Source organism: Miniopterus schreibersii (assembly GCF_964146895.1).
Source record: "Miniopterus schreibersii genome assembly, chromosome: 12".
NCBI classification, from domain to species: Eukaryota; Metazoa; Chordata; class Mammalia; order Chiroptera; family Miniopteridae; genus Miniopterus; species Miniopterus schreibersii.
Genome location: NC_138112.1, coordinates 64,527,470 through 64,540,430, shown reverse-complemented (window position 1 = coordinate 64,540,430; position 12,961 = coordinate 64,527,470). Strand labels below are relative to the sequence as shown.

General features: G+C 39.9%; 2 protein-coding genes and 1 pseudogene across 3 annotated transcripts; all 3 read right to left on the bottom strand.

The window, feature by feature from the left end:
* Positions 1 to 911: 911 nt before the first annotated feature.
* Positions 912 to 1,752, bottom strand: LOC308565792 (olfactory receptor 5L1-like; the record flags this gene model as incomplete). Its single annotated transcript, XM_081155397.1, is given in 2 exon segments — positions 912 to 929; positions 931 to 1,752. Coding segments are annotated over 2 exon segments (840 nt in total).
* A 5,267-nt stretch (positions 1,753 to 7,019) lies between these two features.
* Positions 7,020 to 7,769, bottom strand: LOC308565558 (olfactory receptor 5D18-like; annotated as a pseudogene). The gene has a single exon. The product of its transcript is annotated as an olfactory receptor 5D18-like (transcript).
* Positions 7,770 to 10,332: 2,563 nt separating this feature from the next.
* On the bottom strand, positions 10,333 to 11,271 carry OR5D14 (olfactory receptor family 5 subfamily D member 14; the record flags this gene model as incomplete). The annotated part of the gene is made up of 1 exon (XM_081154873.1): positions 10,333 to 11,271. The coding sequence occupies one exon, from the start codon at positions 11,269 to 11,271 to the stop codon at positions 10,333 to 10,335; it is 939 nt and encodes a 312-aa protein (XP_081010999.1).
* Positions 11,272 to 12,961: the final 1,690 nt, after the last annotated feature.

Here is a 12,961-nt window from a genome sequence, read left to right as displayed (position 1 = left end):
ATATAACATTTTTGCTAATTTTCCATAATTGTTCCAGGTAAGTTACAAATTAAGTTAGTGACAACATACAAAGGAAGGTAGCTTATTTGTAAATACGTAAAACATTTTGGTTACCATTACATATGTAAATATTTGAAAAAGTTTTATTTTATCATTAAGTTTAAAATCATACAACCCTACCAAATTATTTCATGAACCAGTATAATATTGTTGTCTAGTTTTCATTTTACCTTCATAAAAATAATTAGAATGCTTTCTCCCAATAAGTTTCTGAACAATTTGGAATTTTATCCAAATATAAACAGTGCAGGACCAAAGAGGAATTATAAGCAAAATTGATAATAGAATTAAAAAGATACAATGTTACAGAATTTTAAAACTTAGATACCTGTGTCTATGAAGGCATCTTATAATAAATATTACTACTGTTAGAAAAAAATGAATCCTCCCTAATATATACAATAATCTGGATTTGTTATTTCCTTGTTTAGATTATCATTAAAATTGACATTTAATTTAAAACAACATTCCAGCTCAAGGAAAGCAATTAGCTCTCAATACTTACAACAAGTCTATTCAATTACTTTATGAAAAGTTTCTAGAAAGTTCTGACAGAAAGAACTGAGATATGCTCTTGGTCAAGCTGCCATATAAATTAATAATATATTTATGCTGATTGGTAGGTAATCAAAAGTAAGTATAAAGGTAAGTGAATCAAACCCACCCGCTCATGAAGCCCTGCCCCCTGGCTGTTGTCTCCCCTCCACCACTGCAGCCCCCCGCTTCACCCCTCCACCAGCCTCCACTTTGGATTCTCTAGGGAAACATTCTGGAGCTCCCCACTCTTCGGAAAGCATCTTTCACGTCCCTGTTCCTCACACTATAGATCAGGGGGTTCAGCATGGGGATCACTACTGTGTAGAACACTGTGGCCACCTTGTCAGTAACTGAATTGCTGCCAGAATTGGGCCGCAAATACGTGAAAAGGATGGTCCCGTGGAAGACGGCGATGGCTGTGAGGTGGGAGGCACAGGTGGCGAAGGCTTTGTGCCTCCCCTCCGCAGAGCGCATCCTCAGGATGGTGACAAGAATAAACATGTAGGAGGTGAGGATGATCACCACGGTGGTGACCTCATTGAAAGAGGCCACGATGTACAGGAGCAGTTCATTCATAGAGACGTCAGAGCAGGCGAGAGACAAGAGAGGGGGCAGGTCACAAAAGAAGTGGTTAATCACATTGGATCTGTACGATGGGATCTCAAGAGCTAAGCACAAGTGAATCAGAGAGCACACAGTGCCACCGAGGTAGCAGCAGGACACCAGCTCCACGCAGAGACCCCGGGACATGCTGACCGTGTAGAGCAGCGGGTTGCAGATGGCCACAAAGCGGTCGTAGGCCATCGCCGCCAGCAGGAAGACCTCAGTTACCACACACGTGCAAAACAAGTAGAACTGCACAGCACACGCCAGGAAGGAAATGGCTTTGTCTTCGTTTAAGATATTAGTTAGCATCTTTGGCACGATGATGGTGGAGTAACAGAAATCCACAAAGGACAGGTGGCTCAGGAAAAAGTACATGGGAGTGTGGAGCCGAGAGCTGACCTGAATCAGTGCGATCATGCCCAGGTTGCCCAGAACCGTGACTCCATAGATCAGAAGGAACAGCATGAAAAGAAAGACTCTCAGCTCGGGGACATGCGATAATCCAAGAAGAATGAACTCTGTCACAGCGGTGCAATTTTCCTTGCCCATGTCCCCCCTTTTTGGATTGGAGAAAAACATTAACAGTCATTCTCAATTATATGATCCCGAATTCAGTTTTGACTGTCTCCTAAAAAGATACGAGATAAGTAGGACAGTTCATTTTTTCAGCAAATAGGACATCGCTTTTATGAAGTTTAGAAAATGCCCAAACATTGTAGGAGACAAATGCAACGAGTTCACAGTTTAACTCACAGATCACACCAAAGCGTTCACATCCAGAGAGTCTCTGTGAGTCCTGAAACTAGACCTGCACAATTTAGGGCCTGGGGGAGGGAATCATTAGCAAGACATCAAATATTATTTAATTAGCCATATTGTTTTATGAAATTCAAAACCCTTTTTTCCTGCAGGCTTTTTAGTACTGGAAAGACTGGGATCCCAGGAAATAATTATTCTTAATAATTATACAGTTTTCCACTAAAATTATAAGAAGTATGCTTAATTAAGATTGCTAAGCCATAAGTTTTTTTATCAATCTATTTTAGATGGCAAAAGTAGCTTTTATGCATTTTTCTATAAAATTAGCATAGTGATGTTGTTAATTAGACATTTAATGTCAGCCACTATTTAGTGAATTGGGAATCTTATATTCAAACTTCCTGCAACTACACATGATTCTGAAGCGGTATAATGACCTATTTAACAAATGAATTCACTGCTTTAAATCTATCTGAAGAACTAAACAAAGATGTGAATATGAAATTATTAACAAAAATGTTTGCTACCACATTGTTGACGAAGGTAAAACTCAGGAATAAAGTGTCAAGCAGGAGGGAAAGGGTCAGTTATGGGACATATAGATTATGGAAAACTATACAGCTATTAAAATGATATTTTTGAATAACTTTAATGACTTGGAAAATGACTATGCTAAAATGGCAATTTAAGAAATAGTAAGCCAGATTGCACAGGTAAGATATTATATAGGTATACATAATTTGAACTGTATATTTAAGCCTCACAACATACATAAAACATAAATATTTTATTCCAATTATTTTTTAAACAAGCATTGTAAAAGCTTGCTTGAATTCTCAAAAATCATGTGTTATGGAGTTGACTCAGAAAGAAGGGCGCGATCTTTTAATAAGGGACAGAAACATTCAAGACCTTTGACAGGTAGAAAATGCCAACAGAGGGTGAGGACACCCTCATTTACTCTCTCCCTCCTGACCTTTGGGAGATACATACATGACTGTAGACGCACCGGCTAATTTTCCTTGGAGGAAAGAGAATCTGAACTATAACCCAGCACTCCAGGTATTCTCATTCTTCAAATGGTCTCAAAGAAGTGAAGTATATGTATATTAAGAAACCCCAGTTTAAAAACAAATTATTATTCTGATGATATGGTTTTCTCTCTTCAGTGGCCAGCAAGAGTGAGTTATCTTTTTCTAAGTTCAAAGCAGTACATAATTTTTTTAAAACTTTTCCTGGTTTAAGTCTGAATATGAAAACGTGGGCTGCTGATTATGTATAGAGCAGGGGCTCTTAACCAGGAGTGATTTTATTCCCATGGCACATTTGCCAATGTCTGGAGACATGTTGTCACGATAGGGAGGCCTGCCATCTCGCAGGTAGAGACTAGGGATGCAGCTAAACGCTCTCTGATGCACACAACAGCCTCTCCCCACCACCACCCAACACACACATTCTACCAGCACATGCAAACATCAAAATATTATCTGGCCCAAAATTTCAATAGTACCAAAGCTGAGAAACCTGCTACGGAGAATCAATCCAAAGTGTTTTGCACACGGCCAGGACAATTCCTCTCCTTTCTGCTTCAGAGGCGGTTCAAATGCCTGTGCCCCTCCATGAGCTCAGCCTCAGAGTGGCCATCAGGAGGGTCTCCGTGCAATTTTTGCCAGGTTTTGAGGATGGAGTTAGTGTGAGAGAGTGGAAGGCGGATGGGGAGAGAAATCAAGCATTCTTCCCAATTTGTTTGCACTCTCCCCAATCTGTTTGCACTCTCCCCTTTTTCACTAAAAGTTGTCACAAGATCCTTGGTTCTGCAAATTAGATTGTTCCCATTTCTCACTGAGATTGTTTCTCAATACACAGAGAAAATATTTTCCCAACGGGGTGCACAAAACATGACATTTCTAAGGCACTAATTACAAGAGGGCTAAATACAGATTTTAAAAACATGTCTAATACTATTGCCCTCCTTTGCAATTCTCTCTTCTCTTACACACGGCTATACGGAGTTACCTCAAGGAGGAAATGAAAAGAACAAGCTCCTGGGTCCCAGAAAAGATCATGCATGCCCACCCCCCCAAAACAGAGTGTAGTCCAACTGACCAGCCTGGGGGACAGACATTGCTCCCCGCTTCTGAAGGTGTTACGATGGAAAATGTTATAGGCTTTATGGTTTTGTGTGTGTGTGTGTATGTGTGTGTGTGTCCCTGGGGCCCATGTTCCTTAAGCCTCCCTAAACAATCATTGATCTCTGTGGGACACCAGCAAGATATTAAGAAAACATCACCATCTTGGGACTCAAATAATGAACGACTTCCACGAGGGCGGCCTGTGCCTCATCCAAGCACTGCTCCGTGAACCAGAGATCACAGTGATGTTATGAAATCTGTAAACAGGTCTCATACACTCTGCCTGTCTTATATTCAAAAGCTCCTTCCTCAAGGGCGTAGGAACTAAAATCACACCAGAGTTCAGCCAAATACCAGAAACGGGTAAAAATAATCATCCTTCTTATGGACAGATTCCTACGTGCTCGGTACTGTCCTGAATACAATTATTAAGATATTTCATCTTCAAAACACTAAACCAAAAAGACACCCACATCCAAATGTTCACTGCAGTATTCTTTGCAATAGCCAAGATATGGAAGCAACCTAAGTTTCCATCAATGAGTGGATACATAAAGCAGTGGTGCATATAGACAATGGATATGACTCGGCCATAAAAAAAATAAAATCTTGCCCCGTGCAACCACATGGGTGGACCTAGAGGGCATTTTGCTGAGTGAAAGAAGTCAGACAGAGAAAGACAAAATACAATTTGTTTTAAATGGATTATGCTATGCAATCAAAATTGCACTTTTCACTGTTATTTAAATTTATGATGAAATATTTACACATAAAATCAAACATTTGCTATATATACTTTTCCAAACTAACTGAGAGGCATATAACCACAAAAATGTGAAGATTACTAATATACTCCATATCCTTTATAGAAGCAATAAAATCTACCATAAAGAATCTGCAATGCCACAACTTGAAAATGAATAAATGTAAGATTGTATGTCAGTATTTAGTGAAAAATATGCTTGCCAGTGTGTCTGGGGTCTTAAATTATGGCTTTAATTCTGGAAACAATTGCTTTTACAACCTTGGCCAGGTCGCTGAAATAATGGGGGCCTTGGTTTCCTCAGAGTAAAAGCCAAGAGGGTTGTATTACTTCTAGAACAAAACGTGATCCTCTTTGGCCCATGCAGGACAGAAGTAAATAAAATTCTCTGTAAAGGAGGATTATCCTTTATTGATTCAATTCAAGGTTAATATAGATAATTTCCTAATTTGAAAGAAAATTAGAAATTGTATAAGTGCCAGATGTGTAGAGGAAAGATTAACTTGTGAATACCTGGAGAAACCGAAATCAGTAGGAGAGGAAAGCATTCCCTCATCAGGTATCTGGTATATAAATCACTGTTTCTTACATATTTTATCATTCTGTACACAATGGCTATTTAATTGATTCCTCATAAAATAATGCATGGGAATGAGATATTTTAATAACAATGACCAATAACTTTATTGAACCCATACAAGGTTGTTCCCCAGGTTATTTTTCTTCTTTGCCAAAACACCTGGAAATTTATTTCTTCCATTGCATTATTGATTTTAGTAGAGGGAAGGAGGAGTGTATACAAGTTATTCAAACAAAAGCGATAATGCTAAAGAGGTCAGGTATTTTCTCCTGGCCGGACTGAACAGGTTGTGCTGCTAGCAACTATCTGGTTTTCATTTTATTTTGAATAAGATTCCATAGACAACTAGTTTCCAACCCTTAGGGCAATTCCAAGCACATTCTAAAGGTGGGAGTCCAGTTGAGGATTCAGAGATTATGCTAATGTTCAGAAAAAATAATAAAGGGTTGATAATGTTTTTGATCTTTGCATAGGCAGAATAATAGCATGCAAGGCAGGTAGGGCGGGCTCTAGCCATGCCTACTTCTTGCTTCTAAGATTTTCTGAGATCCAATCTACCATTTTTGAGCTGCTGGTGAAACCTATCACAGCTTATTATACGGCCACACGGGGCTCCTCTGAAAGCACTTTCAGGACATAGACCATGTCTTACCAAATTTCCGCTCACGCCAAGTTACCTGTATACACAATACAACACACACAGACACACGCTACACAGTATTCACTCAATTAAAAATGTGTTGGGTCGTTGAATCAGTATTACATTCTGCACTCTTTATTTTTTATCTTTATTGTTGAAAGTATTACAGATGTCCCCCTTTTTCTCCCATTGATCCCCTCCACCCCACATCCGCCCCCCCCCCCCAGGTATTCCCCACACCACTGTGTCCATGGCTTATGCATATATGCATATAAGTTCTTTGAACTACTCTGTCACTTTTGTCTCCTGAATAAAACTCCTACCTTGTTGAAATGTGTCTCCCGAAACTGTTTATTCTGCTGTCCAAGGCCAAGTGCAAACAAAACCTACTTTATGAAGTCATCTCTCCAAAGTTCCTAAATAGATTTGAATTTTCCTTTCTCCCAAACCCTTTATGATACTGATTATTTTCTACCTTATACAATGGCCACTTTCTCCATTGCCCTTACTGTCAACACCAGGTGTTGCATTCCTTGAAAATGAAGGCTATCTTATCTTAACTGCTATTTGTACTTTTACAAGAGAAATCCACTTGTTTCTTGAAGGCCTAGTCCACTCCAGATATGTTATCAGAAAGAGGGGTGAAATTAATGTTTATTGAGATTCTATAAGGCATCTCACATGATATCTATAGCATCTTTTAATCTTTCCAGTCACATTAGGAGCTTATGTTACCTCAAATTTGTAAATGAAAAATTAAAGAGAGAGAAATTGCTGATTTTTCTTCAGTAAGAGATAGAGCTTAGTCTCTTTGAATCAAAAACCATGTCCTTTCCATTGTACAACATTAGCTCTTCAACAATTTAAAAAATATCTTTAAAATGAACCTTGAAGGACACACTTTATTTGCATGTAGGGACAAACTCTACTAATGTAATATGCTCAACAAGAAAAGACTTTAGTGTTCATTAGCTTGCTGACTGTATCCTTGGCATCTTTATTCCTCAGACCGTAGATCAGGGGATTCAGCATGGGAATGACCACTGTGTAAAAGACCGATGCCACTTTGACTGTGGCCTGGAGTTTTTGGAGTTGGGCTCACAGTATCCTCTGCTGTGGATGGTGCCGTGGAAGATGGTGATGGCCTCAGGTGGGAGGCACAGGTGGCGAAGGCCTTGCGGCGACCACTGGCTGAGTGCATCCTGGGGATGGTGACAAGGCTAAATGCACAGGATGTGAGAATAACAAGTAGAGTGCTGACCCCCTTCAAGGTGGCAGAAATGAAAAGCAGCAGCGGGCTGATGGAAGAATCAGAGCAAGAGACGGAGCGTGGGGAGGACTCACAGAAGAAGTGGCTGATTGTGTTGAAACCCTGACATGACAGCCTGAGAGCAGAACATGCGAGGAACATGCTGCTCCCCACGCGTGTGCTCCAACCACAAGCAGGCCACATAGTTTCTGGGACACGGCAACTGGGTAGAGCAGAGGGTTGCAAATGGCCACGAAGCGGTCACAGGCCATCACAGCCAATAAAGAGGACTCAGTAGCCACAAAGGTACCAAGGAAAAAGAATTGTCCAACACATCCTAGAAATGAAAGGGTTCTGTCTTTGATGACGAGGTTCACCAGGGTCTTGGGGACAGTGACGGAGGCATGGCAGAAATCCACAAACCAGAGGTATAATTTTCCCATATTTTGTTGTAATTTTTGCTTTCAGGGGCCAATGTGTCCTGCTTTATAATCTTAATTAAATCTGGTCCCTTTTAATTTTTTTCCCCTAGGGAGTCTATTTATTCTCTGATTTTTTCATTTTATTTAAATACTTGTCTCTCTACCTGGACGATCCCTCCAAGAATTTATAGAAGCAAGACGGCGCACATTTCCAAAATTCTACAAGATCTTCCCCTCCACCCCACCAGGCACCGGCTGTTCGTGGGGCTGTTACTGGGGAGCTCAGCTGAGCCAGGCCCTCAAATGCAAAGCTCTGTTGGGCAACAGCACATTCTCTCCCTGGACGGACACAAATGTAACCTTTGCAATGACTAAATATTTCTCAAGAGCTGCATAGCTCTAAAGGGTAAGTTTCCCCTTCTCACATTGTATTCTAGATACTGTACATTGAAATTAATATTAATCTGTCTTTAGAATCTTAAAATAAAGCTGCTGATGGCAAAGGTAGGACCTCTCCTGGTTGGGAGTGACGCATATACTCTCATATCTATAATCACAGCCTTTGAGATATGGACCCTAGAGACTCTCCATTGCCTCATGCTCTTGAGGTCATGAAATAAACAATTAAAATTAATCATTTTTCTCTGATGTTATTCTTGTGTCCTGGAAATCTAGAACAGCATGAGGGACATTTCATATGAAAATTTATCTTTTAAAGTCAATTATGTAATCAAAATTACATAATTGTAAAAGTCCTCATTATCAAATATTAACCAAGTGACTACTATATGCCAGGAATAACCCTCTTCCTCCACACTACCCACTCTACCATGGTGGAGAAGGGTGAGATCCATCTGTTAGCTCATCATGATTCACTGAGAGTGAAAGCAGAAGCATTTACAAAGTATTCAGTCGGGAAAATGAACTAGTCCCTTTCAAATCTCTCCTAGTCTATCATTGTTTCCCTCCTCTGTCTTCTCCAGCTAGTCTGACCTCTTTGCTGCTTCTCAAAACACACACACACACTCATTTTTATGGCCTTTTTTACTAGTGTTTCTTTTATACTGGAACGCTTTCCTGGAAGTTTTTGTTCAAATGCATCCCTTCTTAGTGAAACCTTCAGTGACCATGCTATTATACTTCTGGGTTACTCTTCTACCCAATGTAGTGTTTAGAGTACTTATCAGGGTTCAAATATATTTTAATGCTTATTTATTGCATTTATTATATATTGTTTGTTCCCCCTGATAGATAGAATAAAAGGTCCAGGAAAACAGGGATGGTTTTTTTTATTGCTTTGTTCACTGGTGTACTTTAAGCTTCTAGATCAGTAACGATCACAAAGTACCATGAATCTTAATTGAATGAAAAATGTGAACTTCCATGGAACTGGGAATAGAGCCAAATGTACCAGAACTATGAGGAATTTGAATGCAGAGAAGAGATAGTTCATAAAATGTGAGAAGGATGTTTTCAGAAAGGATTATTAAAACTGGGCAAAGTAAAAAGTAAAATAAAATAAAATAAAATCAATATCCACTCTGCTGACTTCCTCTCTCTTGTCAGGTTTATTACAATAAAATCTTAAACTTTCAAAATCAGATACAGCACGGTGAAACTGCCTACAAATGGGAATCTCTGCCATAAATAGTCCCCTTTAGAACATCCTAAAAGTAGCTTTACCAAAGTAGTATCACGTCCCTTCATTCGGCAAACGTTTTTGCATGCCCATTACATGCAAGGCTATGCTACTGATATAAGAGTAACACGGACATGACTCACATTAAAACTCTTCTCTCGAAAGATATGTGATCTCTCATAATAACAAGCAACACCACTGAACATGGGCTGGTTGAAGGGTGTGTATGCACTGATCAGAATCCACAGTGACCATTTTGTGAACTTTGCTTTCTGGTGCAGGAACCCGGGAAAGGAGGCTGAGCACATAATAAGGATACATAACTACTCATTCATTTATTCATTTGTTCATTAAACATATTTATTATAGGCTTATCCTGAGACAGATACTATCTTAGGTTTTGGGGGGGAGGGGAAGAATGCCCCTTCATCAACAGGTTCATATTTAATGGACAATACAAAAACAAATAGAAATGTAATCATTTTCTGGTAATAACTAATGCTAAACTATACATACAGCATATCCACCTGTATCTCCCAACAAAGACACACAACATAAATAAATTTAAAGGCAAGTCACCTGTGGTCACATAAAGCAACAAAGCAGAAACACCTTTCCTAAGGTGAGTAAAGATCATCCTCTTAGTAACTTTGTTCCCCACATGGATCACCTGTTGTGCTCTGTAGTATTTTTATGTGTGTGTGCGTTTTGGTTTCTTTTACAGAATTTGAAGAAATAAATGCTTTACAGATCAAAATCCTGTGGAATTTATCCCAGAATTAACTTCTTTGGCATCTTCAAGGGATCTGAGCTAACCAAATCACAATATAGTAACATCACAGCCATCTTTGAAAACTTCGTGCAAATATGTGCTATAGATTTTAGAAGTGGTATAGGCTCTGCTCCTGTTGTTCATCAGGGTTGAAAACACCCTTTGAGGTTGGTTCAGTGAGATGAGACTTTCATGTCTATGAATTTCCGGAAGGCGTCCTTCACGTCTCTGTTCCTCAGGCTGTAGATCAGAGGGTTCAGCATGGGGTTGACCACTGTGTAAAAGACAGAGGCCACTTTGACGGTTTGTCGAGAGTTTTTGGAGTTGGGCACACAGTAGAGGGAAAGGATGGTCCCATGGAAGATGGTGATGGCCGTCAGGTGGGAGGCGCAGGTAGAGAATGCTTTGCGACGCCCACTGGCAGAAGGGATGTTTAGTACAGTCACAAAAATAAAAACATATGAAGTGAGGATGATCAGTAGTGTACTCACCTCATTGAAGGTGGCGAAACCAAAGAGCAGCAGGTGGGGAATGTGTGTATCAGAGCTCGAAACGGCTATGAGAGCAGTATATTCACAGAAAAAGTGGTTAATGACATTATATCCAAAAAAGTTGAGTTGGAGAGCATAGCAAAGGAGTACCAAGGGGCCAAACATACCCCAGAGATACGACCCAGCCACCAGCAGGGCACAGAGCCTCAGCGACATGGTCACAGTGTAGAGCAGAGGATTGCAGATGGCCACAAAGCGGTCATAGGCCATGACTGCCAGCAAGAAGGACTCAGTCACCACAGCCGTACAGGACAGGAAGTACTGCGACATGCAGCTAGCGTAGAAGATGCTTTTATCCGCTAGGACCAAGTTCTCAAGCAGCTTGGGAATAACGATGGAAGAGTAGCAAAAATCAACAAAAGAAAGGTGACTAAGGAAAAAGTACATGGGGGTGTGAAACTTGGGGTTAACCTTGATGATCACTATCATCCCAAGATTGCCCACCACGGTGACGATGTACATGACCAGAAACACGAGGAAGAGGGGGATCTGGAGCTCCGGGTAATCTGTGAAACCCAAGAGGACAAAGATCGTCTCCACGCTCATATTTCTTGCAGCCATCACCACAGTACATTTGAAGGGAGGGGTGGGGGAAGAGAGTTGTTTCTGTCAAAGAAATTTATGGCAGTAAGCAACAAACACGTCATGAATTTCTGTGGAACACCAAAGAAAATGAGAAGAAAGAGTTCTGGGTCCTAGTTTCTTCCATATAGAACTTGTCTCATGTAGATAACTGCTATGGATGTAACGAACCAAGCTGAGTCTCTAAAGCATCTTTGCATTTCCATTGCAATTTGTGTTTCCATAAGAAATACTAACCATAGGACGGTATGTACATCCACACTAGCTAGTAGCATAATATGCAAACAACTGATAAAAATGTTTGCACATAAATGCATAGTGAGTCTGTGAAAAACTGAAATGTTTGCCTCAAAAAAGAACATATATTGCTACTGTATTCTGCCTGTACACACAAATCAACTAAAATCTTCAAGAGGATACATTTCTATTCTAGGGATAAAGTAAAATATTAGAGAAATCTAGGAAAAAAGAATATCAATCCCCTTTTAGCACCTTTTGTTTAGAAAAGGCTACTTCTTTCGTTGACTACCTTAGCTACTGAGGGGTTGGGGAGGACAATGATTCCTTTTGACCTCTGAATGTAGTGTATACTTTATTAGGCTTTATATTCTAAGGGCTAGCCTCTTATTACAGCCCAGACATCGTATAGATATATCTCTTAAGGGTCTCAAGATTTATCATGTAGAGTTCTCTCAGAACTAACTAATACTTTCTTGTGAAAGTCGATATACCAATATGAGGTGCATAAAAAGAGAATATGAGTAAATATTTATTTCCAGGTGGAAAGTGTATTCTGTTCTTTGTGAAATAGCTGTCAATGGACTTGAAGCCAAATATTTCCATGAGTGCTAACTTCTTTTTTTAATATAATTACACTTGGAATTGCAGAGCATTTACAGTGACCTACTAGCAAAAGAAAAATAAAATAAAAGTATGTTCACTGTTTCATAGAAACCTAAATGAACTTACCTGCTACAGAGAAACAGGCCACCACCCTCCTGTTTCTCGTAAGCTGAGTATAACAGGGGTACCAAGGCTCTTACATCTAACTCTGTAGCCCTGGGGACTCAAACTCTGGAGAATCCCTAGCAACATGCCTTGCAAGCATTGAAACTGGTAATTAAGGCAAATGCCAGGTCTCTTGTGCCATTTTTAATGGCTGGGATTTCTTTGAAATTACATAGAAAAATTGCATCTCGAAATCTACTAGCAGCCTTTGTTTGCACACAACCAAAATGCCCTCTGGAATTAATATAACTAAGGTAAAGCCATATTTCTCAAATTCTGCCTCCTCTCCAGCAAAATTCAGTGGGCCTCTTTTGATTTGGTGGGCAGCATACATCCATTTTAGGCAAGTTACTCTAACTCCCTTACAAGGTTATTCAAAATATTGTTCATTTTTTGTGGGTCCCAAAACAAGAGAAACTCCAGCAAGTCCAGTCTGCCATGCCAGCTGCTGTGCTGTTTGGGACAAATGATCCAGCATATATGATTGTCCTTGAAGTGTGTTCACAGGTAAGGATTGTTCAGAACTTTGGATGAGCCCGTATAGTGAATTACAGATTCGACGACCAGGATTTCAAAACAAAGCAGTAACTTCCTCTACAGATAACTATTCACCTTTTGAAAAACAGCTTCTGACTTTTTAATGGACCCTAATTGAGACTGA